The following is a 21,919-nucleotide window of genomic DNA, read 5'->3' on the forward strand; positions in this document are numbered from 1 at the left end:
CTAACCAACAAGACAAGAGATTTGAAGCCCACTCCTCCTAAACGGAGTACAATGCCTTGACCACTCTGCAACCTCGGTGATGATTTTGGAACAAAAGAAATTTACAGTCAGACCTTTACCACAACAATGAGACTCCAACAAGGAAAAATACAATACCAGAGTGCACAGTACTGGAAACATACAGCTATCATTGTATGTTCAACTACAATAAACATTGTAAAACTTAAGGGTCACAAAGGTACACCAGTAAATACTAAAGAATTAAGAGAATGAAGTAAGCCACTGAGATCTCAAAAGACCTTATGTAACTAAGTGAGGTGAAAATTGAAAGGTGGCTCACGCTTTAGAACACTAAGAACTATCCCGAAAAGTCTTGATGATCCTGTGCATATTTGTTGTCTACTTTCCTCAAGGGGTTTGCATTTCAGCTTTATTCACTCACTGTTTACAAACTTTACTGGAGATTAGTTTTTTTTATTTTTTTAAAAGGACCTTATGGTGTGCAAGGATTATTATAGTGTTACACATTGGAGAGCCAAAGAAACTGGTATACCTGCCTAATACCAGGTACTGCCCCCATGAGCATGCAGAAGTGCTCCAAGATGACGTGCCATGGACTCAACTAATGTCTGAAGTAGTGCTGGAGGGAACTGACACCATGAACCCTGCAGAGCAGTCAATAATTCCATTAAGAGTACGAAGGGGTGGAGAACAGCATGTTGCAACGCATCCCAGATATGCTCAATAATGTTCATGTCTGCAGAGTTTGTTGGCCAGCACAAGTGTTACAACTCAGAAGAATGATCCTGGAGCCACTCTGTAGCAGTTCTGGACGTGTTGGGTATTGCACTGTCCTGCTAGAATTGCCTATGTCAAACGGAATGCACAATGGACATGAATGGATGCAGACAAGATGCTTACGTACATGTCACCTGTCAGAGTCATATCTAGACATATCAGGGCCCCATATCACTCCAACTGCACATGCCCCACATCATTACAGAGCCTCCACCAGCTTGAACAGTCCCCTTGCTGACATGCAGGGACCATGGATTCATGATTATGTCTCCATACCTGCACATGTCCATCAGCTCAATACAACCTGAAACGAGACTCGTCAAACCAGGCAACATGTTTCCAATCATCAACAGTCCAATGTCAGTGTTGATGGGCCCATGTGAGGCGTAAGCCTTTGTGTCATGCAGTCATCAAGGGTACACAAGAGGGCCTTCGGTTCCGATGATGTCTTATTGAATGGTTTGCATGATGACACTTGTTGATGGCCCAGTATTGAAACCTGAAATTTGCAGAAGGGTTGCACTTCTGTCACTTTGAATGATTGTCTTCAGTAGTCATTGGTCCCGTTCTTGTGGGATCTTTTTCTGGTCACAGCGATGTTGCAGATTTGATGTTTTACCGGATTCCAGCTATTAATGGTACACTAGTGAAATGGTTGTACAAGAAAATCCCCACTTCATAACCACCTCTGAGATGATGTGTCCCATCACTCGTGTGCTAACTATAACATGAAAGTAACTAAATAACTCACTTAAATCTTGATAACCTGCCATTGTAGCAGCAGTAACCGATCTAGCAACTGTGCCAGACATTTGTTGTCTTATATAGTCAGTGTCGTATTCTGCCTGTTTATATATCTCTGTATTTGAATGAGTATGCCTATACCAGTTTCTTTAGCACTTCATTGTATATCACTGGATATTGTACAGAGTGATAAAGAAGGCCACTAACTTTTGAAATTGCACTATTCATGAAATAATGTAGTTAGAGAGAGGGCAAACTGAAATGATATGCGGTTTTACTGAAACAAAACACTAGTGCTGAAACTGGCCAAAAGATGGCGCTGGACAGCAATACATCAGTAACATCGCATGACAATCATGTATAAAATGAGCTGTAGTGAGAGAGAAAGCCAGATGCACCAGCAATCACGGTATGTTGGTTTTATCAGGAATGACACTATTCACAAAGCTTTGCTATCAGAATGGAGAATCCGCTACTGCATCTTTACGATCCTATCAGCATAAGAAGGGCGTTCGAAACAGTTAAAGGTCGTCTGACAAGTGTAGCTGTGAAGAAAATGATCACAAAGTTCATAACCAAATGCTATTTAGATGATCGGTCCGGTAGTGAATGATCAGACTCCAATTGCTACTTCTGCTCAGGTAGTTCAGGAAGAAATGGAGGTATCAGCAGGTTCATCTCTGCATGGTGAAGTCAGCGCTCATGAAGTCGCATGGCGCACTGGCATTCCACGCACTATTGATTAGAGAGTACAAAGGTGTAGCCTCCAATGCTATCCGTACAAAATCCCCAATTGTCAAGAAATATTAGCCACCGATTTTGTCACACGGAGAGCATTTGTGGTGTGGGCACTTCAAAGAATGGGGGACGATGACAACTGGTTGTCTAATGTGTTGTGGAGTGACAAGTCCACTTTACACTTTAAGGGTGTGTCAACACCAACAACAGCAAAATTTGGTTTACCAAAAATCCTGGAACTGTCATGGAAATCCAACTGCATGTCGAGAAAGTCATGGTGTGGCTTGGATGTGCCACATTAATTGTGAATGGACCCTTTTACTTTGAGGAAATGTGAGCTGCTGTTTTCAAACTGTCAGCATGACGGATTCAAGGTACGCCAATATGTTACAGAATCGCATCATCCTTAGCCTGGCTAATAAACACCTGCTGGAAGGTATGACTTTTATGCAGGTTGGCACTTCACCCCATATAAAAGATTTCTTGTTCACATTGTTTGGTGAGGATCGCGTGCTGAGCTGCCACTTCAGTCATGCTTGGCCTCCCAGGACACCAGACCTCAATCCATCTGATTATTGGTTGTGGGGTTACCTGAAGTTGCAAGTCTACCGCAATCATCTAATCTCATTAGTTGTGCCAAAAGACAACATCTGACGGCAATTTCTCACCAAACATACTGAGATATACAGCACTGTTCACGAGATTGACCCTGGACTGCAGGTATTGTTGATGAATGATAGCCGAGATGTCAAGCATTTATTAACATTGTCTTTGCTGAAAATAAATTGTTACGCTACTTATTGCTTTGTATCATATGAAGTGCCATCTGTTGGTCATTTTGTGCACCTTTTTTTGCTTTCAGTAGAACTCCATGTCATTTCAAGCATATATGTCAATTTTTACCTCACTACTCACATTAGTCCATGGAATGATGAATTATCGAATGTTAATGGATTTCTGGGTCATCCTGTATAAAGGCATTTAATAAGTGAACATGTGCTGAGTTTTTACAAATATGTCATGCATACAATTTAAAAAAAAAAATACTACTTCATTTTAATTATAATTTTATTGCATAAACCTAATCGGGTTTTCATTTGAACTGTTTTGAAAATTGGCATGTCTCACTGAAGTTCCTTATAACTTTTGGATGTTCACTGTCAATTTTTTGATTCTGAATTACATCCGGCTGTAGTTTTTGTATTCTGTAGCTTTCTAGCGTCTCCAGGATATTTAGTGTTATACCTTTTGGCTGTGTATGAAAAATGGTCAGCACTTTATTCATGTCTGGTATTTGGCAACATACCACACAGATGGGTTGTGACAACTGGCTTAACTAATTCTTTAGTTGAAGGGCTGCCATGTGTTCACAAAATCTAATGTCAAAGGCTTTCCCTGTCTTTTTCATATAGAAGTTTCTACAACTACATTATATTTTATACTCTCCATGTTTCCAAAATTTATCTTGTCTGTTTACTATATGTGGAAATGCTATTCCTTGCTTTTCTTGGTGTTGATTTTATGTTTCTCCAGGATTTCTGATTTCCAGTATAAGACAGTACCAATGAATGGTGTGTTATGGGGTAAGTGTTTTTTATGTTCTTTAGCTTTGTCACACACTTTGTTACTGGCTATGTTCTAATCATTCTGTTATGGTTTCAACTTTGTAACCATTTTTCAGCACTAAATTGCCAACTACTTTGCAATACAGATTTTGTTACAACTGCATCTTCTGACAGGCAGTGTTAGTCCCTATGGAACATACTCTTAAAATGAAAGCAAAGCTGCCGTAAAGAGTCATAAATAAAAACTTGAAGTTAAGTGATTGGTTACATTGTATTTTTACTGCAATTATACTCTTACACAATGATGCAGCATATCAGAGCCCAACATCATCTGGTAAACAGTAGAGCAACATTAATTAGCATTCAAGTATTCATCACTCTTAATGTCATCATTGTATGAAAACCTCTATTTGTGTGTGTGAAAGGAAGGAAAAATAATTACTTAAGCTGTTACACAATTTAACTCCCTCAAATGACACTCATATTTGCAGTACACACCAAGTATGGAAGATTTCGGAAGACTACTTGATTCTGAGAATTATCATTCAGATCAACTGCTAAATTTACAGCTTGTCTCGCATACATATCTGGTAATAAATATCATAATATTAATGACCAACAGAAAATGAAATGATTAAAATGCTGGAAAGTGGATCATCACTCATTTGATAGATGAAGTTGCAATAGGAGTGCAAAGTGGAATTATCCATACTTCAATTTCTTTAAACGGGAGTAGGCTATTTACTCAATGAATGAACTACACAGGACTAATTCAGTATCAATGTTATGTATGTGACAGCCAGTGTGAACAGTCTCATTAGGAAAGCATAATCATGTGGATCTTGAATACTCAATGATATTTCAAGAATGCAGCTGACTGATGTTTTCTACAACATACCATATCACATCTGAGTACTTATCAGACACTGTCAGATGAAATGCTGCTAGTTCACACAAAGATGTCTGAAAGGAGTCCACACGAAATACGTGTATCATGTGTGATAGAAAACAACTGGCTGCACTTATAAAACATAACTGGGAGCTGTAATGATTATATAGGCATGAGACAGCAACTAGAGATAGTCCACTAGAGATAGTCCAGAGACAGGATTTAATGGGGTTTGGGAATACCAGTGCTTATAAAATGAACAGTAGTTAACAATAATCAAACCTAAAATACACAAAATAAAGAAATACACACCAAAAATAAGGTTCGATAATGAAACTGAGATAAGGTGGAATAATTGTTTTAATCCAACAACAAAGAAATGAACACAATATACAGATAAATACTTAAAATCAAAGGGTGACAAACAACAACAAAGGTCTCTAAATTGATAGGAAATAGCACATGCCATTATCTTCAAAGGTAACAAAGATTACAGGTATGATACAAGTGCCAAGAGATTATTCATATCTCATATGCACATGAAGTGGCGCAAAAATTCTACAGCTTGGTTACATGCCATGAATGAGATACCTATTATCATTCTGTATAACACAGTATTGGCATACAACAACAAGGAGATAGAAAGGGTGGCCACTGTCTCTCCTCATCCTCACAATAGATGGGTTCATCACATTCTGATGATCTTTCTAAACTATGATTGCCCTCCACCCCCAATCCCTTGAGGTAGGTAGGTAGGTAGGTGGTGTGTGTGTGTGTATAGAGGGGAGGGGGGGGGGGGATAGAGAGATTAAATGGTGCTGTCATATACGGTCCCACATAAAGTAATAATTGGATACAAAATTTTCCAATTCTTATGCAGAATTTGAAACCTGCAAGAAGATATGGATAGCAAATTTCTAACAAGACTCATGCACCTGACATCCATCATCAAGCAGACGACATGATGAAGTTCAGAAATCTTCCATTCACAACATACATAATACTTTCTCATTTGGTAACAAAAGAGTAAAAGTCAACTGGGGTACAGCCTAATACAGGATTACCATGATTGAAGTTCCAGTTTCAAAATGCTGTAGAAAGAAAACCACTGCTCAGAATGACATCAAATTTGAACAGCATATTAAAACGCCATTAGAAAACAAAAGAAGTTTGTTCGTCAGTCTGTGTCTGAGACGCCCATCACTGTCTCCACGAAGGATTGCACACTCCTGGAAAAGCTCCATCACAAGAATGGTGACTGCACCAGTAGCCCTGCAGAGAATCCAGACACTTGAGGGTATGAAAAACTGAGATCTGATGGAAAAACTGAAAAATTGTTGGAAACCAACAAAGAGTTCAATACAGTTTAGAGATAAATATTCAAAACCAAAGGGTGACAACTGACAAGAAAGGTCTCTAATTGAAAAGGAAATGGCACATGCCTTTACCTTCACAGGTAGCAGTGCATGAGTTCTGCTCAGGTTCTGGAGAAAATGGTTACACAATTCAAAAAGACAGATTCTTTTGAAGTTCAATGTGGCAGAGGGAGGAAAGAAGTTGATCCAATGTCTGTCAAAGACATAATTGCAACACAGCACAACAGATCAAGCAGTATTGTGCAAAAATGCTGCACGTGGGGGAACCTCCCCAAACATTGGACATGCTTTGAGCAGTGTGTAAAATTCTACAAAACACCCTGCATTGCTCTCCATACATCATCACCCATGTTAAAGAATTGCTTCCTGCTAACCTGCCAGCAAGACAAACCTTCAACAGCATGGATGTGTTGGTAGGATCATTTTTATGCAAGATGGTACTCCTCTGCACATTGTAGTCAGTTAAGCAGCTGCTACAGAGGAATTTCAGAAATGCTAGAATTATCAGCCATCATTTCCCTACAGTCTGACCATCCCAATCTTCTGATCTTAAACTGTGCAGTTTCTCTTTGTGGGATTATCTGAGAGGTGTTGTGTTCAGTGCTTGAATTCTGAATGTAGTTGAAATGAAGGCATGCACTGTGCAACATATTCTAAATGTCTCCGAGACACTCCAATCTGTTGTGGAACATGCTGTTTCTCAATTTCAACTTGGGGCAGAAAACAGTAGACAGCATATTGAACATGGCTTGTTTTGGTCTCATAACAATTAGAAACCAACATCATTTTACTTTTGATACAGTTTTTGGCCGCATGACAGTTAAAAACTGATTTCTTCCATCCAATGTCGTATGACTTTCATACGGTGTTTTTTGTTGAGCGTCAAACTTATGCAGTCATGCACTTTGAACAGTATGGATGGTGTAACATGCAGCTCAAACCACAGCTGTCACACTGCAATTCCATCTGTCATTTGTAGAATTTTCATGAACTGTGTGTGTGTGTGTGTGTGTGTGTGTGTGTGTGTAATACACAGTTCAAACTTGATATCATTCTGACCAGGGGTTCTCTTCCTAGAGCATTTTGAAACTGAAACTTAAATTATGGACACACTGTAGATTACACTAAAAGTAACTCAACGAAGCTTTTTTCTGCAAATAAATACAGTGTGTTTCACAGTTATTATTACAGGCTTTTATAGGTTGCAAAAAGAGCTTAGCAGATAAAGTTCTGATAAGAAGTCAATGATCGGACTGTACCATTTGAATGTCAAATAAGATTAAAGATTGAATCACTTCCAAATCTCCCAATTAGTGTTATGCACACTGCAGAGACAATGAGTTCTGACCTATGTGCTCTATTAGAGCCCACTGCACCGGCAATGTTTCCAGTACTCATCATAATGTTCTTGTTTACGCGATGAAGGACGTGCTCTTCAAAGTCGAGAGTGCGACACGTCCACAGAGAACCATAATTGACCCTCCTAGCAGTGACATAATAGTTTCTCACAGCCATTGTTGTAGTCAGATGAAATGGTATGCGATGTCATAACTACAACAGGGACTGTCTTCTCAGTTTGTGTATGTGCGCGCCATGAAGAAGAAAATTTGAAAGCGATGTGATATTCAAACTTATTTTATATCCAAATATTACATTTCAGGACATGGGTTCCCAATCAAAATTTTATCCACCAACCACTAGAAGTTAGTAACAGAAACTGTGAAACATAGTGAATATGAAAATTATAAAATAAACATTGATCTATGTAACTATTCCATTCTGTGGACACCTGGTCCCATCAAGATTACAGCTAAACTCAGCCGATAAACACACAACCATAAATAAATATCTTCTGCATGCTATAAAAATATTAATGATAGTGTAGGTAGTTGATGGTACCTGCAACAGTTCGACCTCTTGGAAAGTCACTTCCAGCTGCCAGCCTACCTCCTCTTTCTGTTTCCTGGTCTACGAAGTTGTTTGAATTTAACATTCCCATTTCAAGATTAAGAGCTTTCTTATGTGTACTATCCAGTGAGTTTAATATCTGCTCAGCATTTTCATGAAAATGGCCCCGGAAATGCCAGAAAGCCCTACATACAAACAACAAAAGCAAACAATTATATACAAAGTACACAACACATGAAAAACATAAAAAGAAGACACAGAACATAGATGTGCACGTAACTTACATGTACAGATACAACACTCATTTCACAGTCTGCATCACAATCTTTATTATGCACTAATAAATGAAGTTTACGTTACTCTTTACAAAGGGAGAAAAGAAAGGAAAACAACAAAGAAAAACAGAAAATGCAGAAAGAAAGAATTAAAGCTGCCCAAAAAATAACAACAGAAACTGGGAATAATATTCTCTAATAATGAAAAACTGAAGCTGCAATGCTATAGTGAATAAATGAGTGATATTCAGTAGAAAGTACTGAAAATCCTATAGATCAAGATAAAAGATATGTAACACTATGTGCAATTCAGCTGAACATATTTGGAGTGGCTCATAATTCATGTTACACACTTCTAAAGATTGTAGAGGAAGCTTAGTAGATCAAGTTTACATAGCAATCCACATCTGGAATCATCATCCAACGAAGCAACAGAGTATTTAAGTTATATGTGCCAGGGTCTTTAAATGTATGTATGTACACGGTGATTCCATGATGATGTTACAGGAGATGGATAAACACATCAATCTGAGGTAATGGTCCCTGTACCAAAAATGAATTAGTCGAAAGTTACAAATGAAAATTATTCTGATGCCTCTGACTGTGGTATACATGTACCAGTACTGTTGTTGCTAAGATTGTAGGGTAGCAACTTTCAGAGGTGGTAGTATAGACCAAGACAAGAAAAATTGTCTAGTCAACATGGACTCTAATATGCATAGCTGAGGATCTATGAGCACTTGTTCATCTTTGCTGTTGTGAAACACATCTCCTTCCCCAACATTGCAAAGGTAAAACAAATATGACAATTTGTTTCTCTCTTTCTTTATTTTTCCATCTATTTTATGTTTCCTGTGACAAAAATTTTATTGGAGAAAAACAGCCTTTTAAGAATGATGCAGAATGAAACCAGACTCAATCAAATGACTTACAAAGTAGGTGAGAGCATTATCCTCATTTATGTATTACCTCTTTTAGAAAAATATTCGAACCAATCTAGTATATTTAAAATAGTATACAATGAGTTACATGATGTTAGATGCATGCCAAATACAATCTGAGATTAATCATTAATACTCATCTTACTGTTATGACATATCTTAAGCATGATAACTTCGCCTAGTGTGTCATGAAATAACTAAATTACTGTTGTTGTGCACAGTTGCAGGATGAATAAATTAAGACAGTACAAATATAGTTCATCAGGAGAGTTTAACTATCATAGTAACTTCTGCAGTGGTTTGTTGCAGTTTAGCATTGACTAACCTTTTTCTGGATTGGTTTTGGCTGTGACATGCCATCCAAAGTGAGATATTGTTGAGTCAAGAGGCACACTAGTCAGTGCATAGCTACGGTTTCAACTGAACTGCCTAATGGCAAAATTATATTACACAATGTAATATCACAGTGATTTTAGTCAAAGGAATATTTCCCATTTTAGGCCTCACAACAAAACATTAACGGAAAGAGCATAAAAATCAGAAGAGAAATGTTAGTTCAGACATCCAGTGTAACTAGGAGGTTGCCCACTCTACACACAGTAGTAAGTATCTAGCAACTTTTCTGGGTGTCTTATAAACACATATCTGTTGGGTGGAACTAACTTACTAACAAGGGTGTGCTGGAAAGTAATGCCTCTAAATTTTTTATTCTGCTCTCAATACTAGATGAGGTATTACATGTCATGTATATTACTCAGTCGTTCCCGCTTCACTGACAAAAACTGCAACCGTATGTCGCTAGAGGGCTCTGAATTGTAGTGCATAAAAAAAGATTGTGTAATGTAACTGTGTATGTCAATACATGTGAAACGACGTGCTGTAATCAAGTTTCGAACTCGAAGAGTTTGTCCATACATGGAGCACCATCTCCTTCAGGATGACAATGCCAGACCACAGATGAGTGCTGAGACATCTGCAACAATTCGATACCTAGGGTTCACTATGATAAATCATCCTCCATGCACTCCTGACTTGCCTCATTCCATTTTCATGTGGTTCCAAAACATATTCGATAACTTCACTTTGATAGTGATGAAGCAGAGCAAGCAGAGGTGAGGTAGTGGCTCTGTCAACAAAGTCAAACATTCTCATGGTGATGTCAACAAGCTTGTCTTTCGTTGGGAGAAATGTGTTCATCACCAGGGTGGCTACGTTAAGACATAAATATATAGACATGAAGAATAAAGGTGTAGAATGTTAATCAAATTTGTTTTATTTAAAAACCTTTAAGAGTTAACACACAAAAAAAACAGAGACATTACTTTTCAGCACACCCTTGTAGTGATAATAATCAGAATACCACATAGATGTAGGCAACAATACATAGTATCTAAATGCTTAAATCAGTTATGTCCAAAATTATGCATTAACTTCAATTGTCATGAGGACTTTTTATAAGGAAATTGAACACAAAGATTTCTTAAGGGTTTCATTAATGCTTAGATGTTGCAATACGAGAGGAAAAATTTACAGCAAACAGCTTTACAGACTGACGGACTTATTTTTGAATACATAAATTATGTGTATAAAAATACAAGTTTCATTAGAGATGTATATCAAAAACTTCTCAATAATAGCATGCTGACTATCACAGAATACAACTCCAATGAAGCATTACTTGTATAATTCACTTTCACCTAAGGGAAATATAACAATAAACAAAGGATAAGGATAAGGACAAGTAACTATGAGATTTCACACTAAGAGATTGAGGGGGGGGATTGCACAACTGACATCACCCTTTATTAACACAATGCAGACAGAAAACTTTATGTTTAAATATATGGGGATAATAATGTCAATGTGAACATTTTTGTTGACAAAGTATATGAGGATAGGCTATTCTCACAAGATCAGGTTTCAGGTAAACTTAATCTTGATAGTATTTGACATGTTGACACTGTGTTCCTGACTGGGACTTATGTCCGCATCTCTGCCATTCACGGGCAGCATGTTTCCAATTGCGCTACCTGAGCACACATCACACACTGGCATAAAGCATTAATCTGCTACCATCTTCTCGGCATTCTCTTCCAAACTATGCATAGGTTCTCTCATGATCTCATAGGATTAACACATCCAGGAGGTATGCTCAGATAGCACAAATGACAGTTCACAAAACACAGGCACCTGTGTTTGAGCCCCATTACAGCACACTATTTAAATTTAGCACATTCAATTAGAAAATTCAGTCCCAGATACATAACTCCAGAGGTTAACAGGAAACAAAAATCAAAACAGTTAAACGAGTTGAAGCCTACTACCCATAAATATCAGTACTGTATCTTAATCACTGTATTACTTTGGTTTCATATTCATGGTTTGAGGGTTGTGATTTCTCTTCAGCTGCTCAATAAATACATGGCTGTGATGCAAAAATTTGATGAAAGTCTTTACAATCCTCACACCAACATGGGACATGGTGCATATGAGGCCTGAGAGTGAAGCATCAGCAGCATGTGGCAGCTGATCGAACCCGTTAAGGAAACTGTCTCAGTTTTCAGAAACAGTGAAAAGGTTCAACAGCACCCAGTTATTCCACTGACAAACCACATTGGCAACTTTCTGTTAGGCACTGTTTTCTTTGAAAGGTAGAGCCACATGGAAAAGCACTATATGGGAAAGAAGGAGCTCTGAACAATTCAATGTTTGGTGTAGATGAATACAGAAAATCTTAACATGTAACATTTATTTAAGTCTGTTAAACTTGGAAATGGCTGGAGAGTTATAACGTATGATCAGTGAGAGCATCTCCGTGAAGGGGCTCTTCAATCACATGATACTAACACTACATCTCCTCTTAAATAGAATGTACACTGCCACAGCAACCAAATGTGGAGAGTGCCTGTGTCATTAGCCATGTTTCCATAACAGACCTCTTTTAAGTGATTACAGTCTTGGCATGCATTGTAACAATGCACATTATCATGTATTCACTGCTAGTAAAGCCGCAGTTCAAAGTTGTGAAATACACCCCCCCACCCCACCCCCCCAAATCTCTCTGCCTCCAGGAGATTCAAATGGTTCAAATGGCTCTGAGCACTATGGGACTTAACATCTGTGGTCATCAGTCCCCTAGAACTTAGAACTACTTAAACCTAACTAACCTAAGGACATCACACACATCCATGCCCGAGGCAGGATTCGAACCTGCGACCGTAGCAGTCGCGCGGTTCCGGACTGAGCGCCTAGAACCGCTAGACCACCGCAGCTGGCAGGAGGTTTATAGTCTGCTGTAAAGTACAGTTTCCTGTTATGGACCTGGTAGTGTATCTGTGCACGGAGCAACTTGTCACACAGAGACCACAGCTACTGAGCGGCATTGCATGCCGGACCTTGGTGTGTACTTGGCCTGCAGGGACAGCAATAATGTATGACAGACAATCCTGAGTGCGAGGAAGTTTATAACTCAACAGGACATGGGGTTAGCAAATATTGGCAAACTAAGCATTACTCTACAAATTCTTTTAGAAGAAACTGTGTGTGTGTGTGTGTGTGTGTGTGTGTGTGTGTGTGTGTTGTTGTTGTTGTTGGGAAATAGGGGGGGGGAGGGGTGGGGGTATATAAGAGAAATATTAAATTGGTGAGTTAAACAACAGCTGGTAAGTCAAATGTAAGGCTATATTCAGGGTAAATTTTGCAGAATGCCATGACAGTGTTATATTTCTACTGGGGATACTGTGCTCCAATGCATGATTTGACTTTGCTGGAAGGTCACTCAAGACTACAGTTAAGTGTGTAAGCAGTGTCTATGAGTCAGAGCTATTGCCACTAATGTCTGGCCCAGTCGAACTATTGACTTCAAGTAATGTAACTCCCCTCCATCACAAATATTGGCATTTCATCTCATATATGTGTGAGTCTCCTGATGCCAACGCATCATCCATGCACTGTCTGGTGATGGAAAGTACAACAGTGCTACTGCAAAATCTGCCTTCCCATGTTCAGTTTGTTTCAAATTAATATAAAATTACTGTTTAATGAAGTACGAAAACAACAAATATTAAATGTGTGTACCACATCTCCAGGATGGTTGTTCCTGAAAAGGCCCACAATCAGATCTTCGGGTGGTCACTTACCCAAGAGAACTACACAATCAATCAAATCAAGATAGGACGATGAAAATGGGAAGCATTTTTATTGAGGATTGCTGCAGGTAATGTGAAAACAATGAATAAGAAAGTTGGACAACATGAAGAGAGAAATAGAGAGACATTTTGTAAGTCTTGTAGAGCTTAGTGAGGTTCAATGGGAAGGAGAATCTGAATGCAAAGAAGACAATTTATGAAGGATCGGAAAGGAAGGCAAATGGAGTTGGAGTTACATCAAAGAAACAGTTAAACATGAGCATAGTTAGGGGTATTCAAATTAGTGACAAGTTTTAACAGAGAAACTAAACAGTAACTTTGTGAATACATTGATTATTAAAGTCTACATGCCAACAAGAAATGCAAACAAAGAGGAAGTGGAAAAAGTATGTGAGCAGACTGGGGAAGTCTGTGAAGAAAATTGGAAAGGACAATTAACAACTGTAATGATGGGAGATTGGAACAGTATAGTGGAAAGAGAAGGAGTAATATAGTTGGAGACAATGGACTGGAAAAGACCAATGAAAGGAGTGGAAACCTAATAGGTTTAAGTAACATCAACAGGTAGCACCTGAAGAAGGCAACGAGTTACGTGGCCGAAATATTGTGCCATAGCGACACAAACATCCGGCAGTAGACCCGATGATTCCACATGTCAAGATCTCGCCGGGAAAGCCTGAAGAGTTACATCAGAAGACTCTACGGGGAGGAGATGTACCTTAATATCAAGAAGCTGGATAAGCTTCGACAGAGGAAGGGGAGGATGCCGAGTTCTCTGTTTACTTCTGCGATGCCGAGAGGGGGATGTAGTTCCTGTCTTCGCCAGGTTGAAGCATCATGTCAACACCAGAACGGCGAACAGAATGGAACACCGTGCTAGCCTCGCACTGGTAAGAGAAAGAGTGCGTGACATGCACCACCGCCTAGATGTAATGTCCAGGGAGTTGCTGTATCTCCACCTTTCCATAGCAGCTACCCTGACCCGAGAAGACTGGGACCAGGTTGATGGTGCCTCTTGGTCCTTGGCTGAATGCACCATGAGGAAATCACCAGCATGTCAACAGGCCAAGTTTGAACGCCTTAACAAGAAGGAACAACATGATGGGTACGCACAGACAGTGGTCAACCTGAGCGACAAACAGCTCGATGAGGCCACCTCAAAAGGACTCAGCAAGGGCCTCAACTTTGCAGTGACTCCCAGAAGCATACCTGTTGCAGCCTTCATCAGTGCGGTTGAGCAGGTCGTCCACACACTACCTTCCAACGTGTTTGAAGAGATCCGCAGGGAGACCTGCAGGGCACTCACCAGGACGAAGCCCTCCAAATCCAACATCTCGAGCGAGGAGAGGGTGGCCCTCAGGCAGCTATGGAAGGATGATAGAGTTGTAGTTCTGCCAGCTGATAAGGGTAACTCCACGGTCATCTTAAACAAGTTGGCGTATGATAGGAAGGTGCAACAACTTCTGGAAGACACTGCTTACAAACCACTAGATGGCGACCCCACTGACAAGATGGACAAGACGACCCGGAAGTTGCTGAAGGAGACAGGTCTACCTGAACAGGTCATCAAGAAGCTTCATCCCAAAGCACCTGTACCACCCAGACTCTACGGACGTCCCAACGTCCACAAGGAGGGGGTCCCTCTTCGACCTATTGTCAGTAACATCGGTGCAGTGACATACCCCACTGCACAATACCTGCAGAAGATATTGGCACCATATGTGGGCAAATGTGCACACCACATTCGGAACTCAGAGGACTTCCTACAACCGCTAAGGCAGCTACACACCACGGACTCTGACATCATGGTCAGTTTCGATGTGGTGTCGCTCTTCACACGAGTGCCACTCACCGATTCACTCAAGATCATTGGAGAGAAGTTCGATGGTGCCCTGCTCTACCTGTTCAAGCATGTACTGACCTCAACATATTTTCTTTACGGGGGTCAATTTTATGAGCAAACGGAAGGAGTGGCAATGGGCAGCCCTTTATCACCAGTGGTAGTCAACCTTTTCATGGAAAGGTACGAAGAGGAGGCACTTGCATCAGCCACTTACCAACCCAAGTGCTTTCTTAGGTATGTCGATGACACTTTTGTCATTTGGCCCCATGGCAGGGAGAAGCTAGATGACTATTTGGAACATCTAAATTCATTCCACCCAAGTATAAAATTTACTATGTATCTAGAGAAGGATGGACAGCTCCCATTCTTGGATGTCCTGGTTAAGAGGAAGGCAGATGGCACTCTGGGGCACAGTGTGTATCGTAAGCCCACCGACACTGACTTATACCTTCAAGCCAATAGCTGCAACCACCCCGCACAGAAAAACGGAGTCTTGAAAACATTAGTTCACAGGGCTCGGGCTCTGTCAGATACGGAAAGTCTGGCCACAGAGATAGAACATCTACAGCTGGTGTTCAGCAGAAATGGATACTCCTCCACAGACATCCAAAGGGCACTTCGTGCTACCAGCCAACCACAGAGTACAGAAGAGGAGCCAGAGAAGGCGAAGAAGGTGGCATACCTGCCATATGCTGGACCTATTTCTGCGAATATCAGCAGAATTCTCTCAAAATACGATATAAAGAGTATCTTCTGTCCACCCTCCAAAATTGGGACAATGCTAGGGAGTGTGAAGGACGACCTGGGGCTACGTAAACCAGGCATTTACAACATCCCGTGCCAGTGTGGAAAATCATTCATTGGACAGACAACCAGGACAGTGGACGTCAGGTGCAAAGAACACCAGAGGCACACCAGACACGGGCAGGCAACCAAATCTGCCATAGCAGAGCACTGTCTGGAGCTCGGTCACTCGATGGACTATAACAACACCAAAATTGTGACACAGACTCCAAGATTTTGGGACAGTGTCATAAAGGAGGTCATCGAGATGAAGGTCACAGACAACCTAATAAACCGAGACAGCGGATACCAGCTCAGCTCGGCATGGAGTCCGGCTCTGGAGCTTATCAAGGACCAACAAAAGGAACCAAGAAACTCCTCAAGAAGTAGTAACACCACAGCAGGAGCAGCTCCAGGCACGTGCGGACCGCGAACGGAGCACCCGACAGGAGATGGGCCTCAGACAGCTACCACAACTGCAGAAGGTGGATGAGGCAGGCCCGGACGTCTGTGGGAGCACCAGGGAAGTGCCAGCACCTCAGGAGCTGTGCCTAGCAGGCGCAGACCACGAACGGAACGCCAAACGTGGGTCTGGCCCCAGACAGCTGCCACGACCACAGATGGCGGACAAGCCGGGCGCAGACATCCGTGGGAGCACCAGGGAAGGGCCAAAACCTCAGGAGGAGCACCAGGCGGGCGCGGCCCGCAAACAGAACACCCGACACAGGACGGGACTCAGACAGCTGCCACAGATGGCGACCAAGTCGGGCGCGGACGTCCAAGGGAGCACCGGGGAAGAGACAACACATTACAGGCAGCACCAGGCGGGCGCGGATGGCAGAGAGAGCACCCAGCGCCCTCTGGGCATAAACACTGGACAAGATCCTCCAATACGGCAGTCTCAGGTAGCACCTGAAGAAGGCAACGAGTTACGTGGCCGAAATATTGTGCCAGAGCGACACAAACATCCAGCAGTAGACCGAATTATTCCACATGTCAACATCAACAAAGATTATACACATGAAACGCTCCAGGTGATACTGCTAAATATAAAATAAACTTTGTCATTATCACAGATTCAAAGACAAACACGGCAAAAACCTTTCCAGGTGCTGATGCTGATATGGAACATAATTTACTTGTAGCAGATATTATGACAAGATTAAAGCATATTAAAAAAGACTACAGATAAAGAAATGGGATGTTGAGAAACAAAAATGTTAACTTTTAAGAAAGAGTATACTGTACGTCAAAAATAAATAGGAACATGTAAGGAAACCTGCAGAAGTCACTGAAGAGTGAAACATCATTAGAAATACATATTGGAAGGAACAGAGATAGATACTGGAGAGGAGAAAAGAGCAAGAATTAAGAAAGAGTGGATAACAGTAAGTATGCTGCATATAATGGGTAAGTGCAAGAACTGTTAAGATGACAATTTAGAAAGGCAGCAGGCAGTACAGAAAACTGAACAATGAAGTAAGAAAGTGAACTGAGCAGGCTACAGAAGACTGGATGAGGAAACACTAGAGGAAATAGAAGAATAAGAAAGGAAAGGAAACTGGAAGGAATGTAGAAAACAGTAAAATTCTTATCAAGAAGATAAGTAAGGAAAAAAGGCAAACAAGGAATGTTAAATAAACATAGGAAGAAGACAGTATGCACAGAAGGGGATAAGGAAGTTTGGGTTAATTATGTGGCGGAGTTACATGGTGTGCAGGCTGATTACACAATACTGGTTTTGGAAGATGAATGGAAACAAAATGAAGGAGACCGTGGTCCTAAGATATTGAAACTGGAATTGGAGACAGAAATTCAGAACGTCTGAGAAAACGAAGAATTGGGCTGTGAATATTACCACCTGAGGAAATGAAGTCTTTGGTCCAACTTCAATAACCAGATAGACTGAGGTAGTAAACAGAATTTAGGAATTTGGCATCAAGACGTACTTATGATCGTTCTAGTACATTTATCTAAAAATGTGTAATGCAAAACAATGCAAGTAAGGACTATAGGACAACTAATTTTATCAGTCACGTTACAAAGCCTATAAAAAGAGTTATACTGAGGAGCACTGAAAACAAAATTGAGAAAAATATTGTGGAAGACGAGACTGGGTTCAGAAAGGATAAACAAAGAAGAGATGTTATAGGCTGTCTGAGAATGATTGGAGAACGAATAATGGAAATCAACCAGGAGGTGTGTATTTGGTTTGTCGAGTGGGAAGAGGCTTTAAATAGAGTAATTGGAGAATTATGCTGAGAGTTTTAAAAGATGTCCCTGGTAAGATAGAAAGTTAATAAAGGAGATGTATAGAAAGCAAAAAGTAACAGAGACAGAAGAGACAAGCACTGCAAGGATCCTCACTAACACCAATGCTATTCAACATACATATATGGAGAAAATTGATAGTTAAGTCCACAGAGGAGGCAAAAAGCATTGTAGTTGGAGGAAAAATGATAAATATTATAAAATACGTGTCTAATCAAGCAGTACTGGCAGAATCAGAAAAGAAGCTACAGAAGAAGTTGAAGAGTATTCCTAGAAGTGGCAAGGAAGATGAAATGAGGATAAATAAAGGAAAGACAAAGTGATGTCAATAAGCAAGGAGGGAGCTCCAGTTAACATATTCCTAGACAGAAAGAAGATAGAACAAGTAAAATCCTGGGAAGTTTAATGACATGCAATGGAAGCCGTACAGAAGAAATGAGGAGGAGGATACCTATGGGAAAGAGAACATCTAAAACATGAAACACTATCATCATCTAAAAGAATTCCAGTGTAGCTGAGGAAAAGATTTGCTAGATGTTATGTCTGTATTGCAGTGATATACAGCAGTGAATCACGTACAGTTAAAAAGAAACAGGAAAGATACTGAAAAAGTTTTGAAATGTTGCCACGGAGAAGAATGCTGAAAGTGAAGTGGACTGACGGACTTAAGAATGAAGAAGTAATGAAGAAAACATGGAAAGGAAGAAGATTATCAGAAGTGATCAAAAAAGAGAGAAAAGTCTTGGCTGGAGCATGTACTACTTAGGAATTGGGTGCAACAAAGACTTACAGAGGGAAAAAATGGAAGAATTGAGAGGAAGAGGTTGGAAGAGAATCAGCCTAATGTTTGACATCAGAAGAGGATGAACACACAAACAGTTGAAGGAAGATGCTCAGAACAGGACACGATGAAGAGTCTCCAGTTGATTGGTTGGTTTGTTGGGGGAAGCAGACCAGACAGCGAGGTCATTGGTCTCATCAGATTAGGGAAGGACGGGGAAGGAAGTCGGCCGTGCCCTTTCAAAGGAACCATCCCGGCATTTGCCTGGAGCGATTAAGGGAAATCACGGAAAACCTAAATCAGGATGGCCGGACGCGGGATTGAACCATCGTCCTCCCGAATGCGAGTCCAGTGTCTAACCACTGCACCACCTCCCTCGGTGTTTCTAGTTGAGAACTGCTGTGAGATTGATACAAAGAAGAAGAAGAAGACCATGTCCAAGCGCAGCTGAGCCGTATTAAGGGTGTTCTAGGTTAAGGTGGAATAGCCATGGGTGGAGAGTAGAAGTGGATGAAGATCATGCACTTTCCTCCATGAGTGGTCTGCAAACTGAAGAGTGAAAAGGTGTTTCCCCACTCCTCTACCCCACATCATCACAAGAAGCAATTGCAGGGTGTTTCAAAAAGTTATACCAATCCTCCACAGCACGCCTTATGAATCACTGGTGGTGCATTGTGCCAACAAGTCTGGTGATGCTCATGCCTAATTTGTCATAGCAAGGAGAAGAAGTGCAGCTTCAAGTCTCTTTGTACTAGGAGAATCTCCTATTTTCCAAAAAAGGGTAAGATGATGACATTGTTGAATGTGTGCATTTCAAAGAGGAAGTAGATGAAGGTGAAGCACCGAAACCCAATGCAACTAAATCAGATGTAGACACAGTGGACAAATTAGGCAGGACCTACATTACAACCTTTATGACAAGAAAATGAGCTATTGTAATTTTTTTTACACTATTTTGGACATTAGTGTCCTCAACAGTTTCATAATTTGGTTGTACTTAAATCACGATTGGGAGAAAGGAACGAACTACGAAAGAAGAATTTCTTCTCGGTCAGGGAACATCTCTAGTACAGAAAACAGAAGTTAGTGCAGTCTTCCTCCTTTTCCTTCAGTACAAGTGCAAACAGGGACAAAACATGGACAGTGCCCTCTATATGAATGTTCTGTCAACAGAGAACAGCCAGAAAAGGTCAGAAGATAGTTTTCCATTGCCTGTAAACAGGATACAGTGTTGCACTGTTTTAAAGGTAAGGATGTTTGAGATAAATGCCAAAGACAACATCTGAAGTGCTTACACACAGTTTTCCTTTTTTCAATTCAGTGATGCTTCTTTCATGCCTGTTCATTAAAATACATGAAATACTACCAATATACCCCATGTAAATTACTTGGGGTCAATATGACCAAGTGGTACTCAATGAAAAGTGAACAGTGCTTGTCGTGGGGATGTTGCCTTTCCCAGAAGAATGCTGCAGCTGCTGTACAAGATGACTAAGGATCAATGTCCCCTATACAAGTGCAAAACAGTGTGCACAGGATTATGTAGAGTCTGTACGTATGTTTTTCTTGCATTAGTATTGTTAGTAACTCTTATCTGCACTCCATGTAGTGATAACACTTCATAAACACCCCTGGACACTGCATCACCAGTGATTCACATACAGCGCACTGCCAAGGGTTGGTACAACTTGTTAAACACCCTGTAGTTGCTTCTTGGAAGGTAGTGGGGTAGATAAGACTGGGGAAACACCTGCTCACTCTTCAGTTTTCAGCCCTAGGACAGAGGAAAGTGCATGACCACAGTCCGCTGACTTAAGAGGAGTTAGAACAGAAAAACAAATTTTTTCCACATTTTTTGTTTTTTATCTCATTATAAAATTTGCAACTTTCCAAATAAAATGATGTATATATATGTATCAATTATAAACTCACATGGCAAGGTGTATTTTTTTTTTAAATATAATTTTCGCCGGTTGAAAATGTTAAAATTTTTATGTGCATTACCTCAAGATCTAACAAAATCAGTAATTTTTTATATACAAGGCTGTGGATTGCTGTGTTATAAAGGTTAAATTATGTGTTTGTATTGTTAGCACTGTCAAAAACAGTATCATATTATTTCATAATATAAACATGCATTGTATGTTGAAGTGCTAATGTTTTTCTGAGGAAAAGTGATGAATAGGTTAGTAAATCCCTCAAAAAAGTAAAGTATGATGCCAAAACGAAGTGTTTTTAAGAAATGTGGGTTTCAAGGTAATACATTTTCGAATAAAGGGAAACCACTGTGTTCAACATATGGCGTGTGAAGTTACAGACAATGAAATATGGGCAAACTCGTCAGTATCTAGACAAACACCCATTACTGCTTCGAAGATTAAAATAAAACTTTGTGATACGCAGTTTTCTCAAAACAAAAGTGATGTAAATGGTAGATTAGGTTATATTCTGACAGATTTACACAACCTAACAAGGGTGTTAGGTGAATGAGTGTGTTGTAAAATATGTTGAGGAGCAGTTAGTTTACATGAAGACAGTGAGGTAACAAATGGACTAGCCAGGAAACTTATCATTAATTGTGCCACTTGTAAATACACTCATTCATTTTGGAATTCTGATAAGCATAAAGATAATTATTTTGAAGTAAATGTTAGGTGGTTTTATGGACTGAGAGCTATTGGCAAAGGACACACTGCAGCAGAAACAATGTGTTCCGTAATGAATATGCCATGCCCACCTTGTAAAATCAACACGTATGTAGGATTTATTGGAGCTGCTGTGGAATATGTTGCATGTGAGTCAATGAAGGGTGCTGCAAACAAAGCTGTTGAAATAAATGATAGTATGACTGCCATATCA

The 21,919-nt window shown here is 40.3% G+C and overlaps 1 protein-coding gene across 1 annotated transcript in view; it reads right to left on the minus strand.

Moving 5' to 3' along the window:
- The window catches only part of LOC126184408 (CLIP-associating protein 1-like), a 244,920-nt gene that overhangs the window by 130,076 nt on the left and 92,925 nt on the right, over positions 1 to 21,919 (minus strand). The window contains 1 exon segment of the mRNA XM_049926792.1: positions 8,010 to 8,203. Coding sequence (XP_049782749.1) covers positions 8,010 to 8,203 — 194 coding nt within the window.

This window comes from Schistocerca cancellata, chromosome 4, assembly GCF_023864275.1.
Source record: "Schistocerca cancellata isolate TAMUIC-IGC-003103 chromosome 4, iqSchCanc2.1, whole genome shotgun sequence".
Lineage (NCBI taxonomy): Eukaryota > Metazoa > Arthropoda > Insecta > Orthoptera > Acrididae > Schistocerca > Schistocerca cancellata.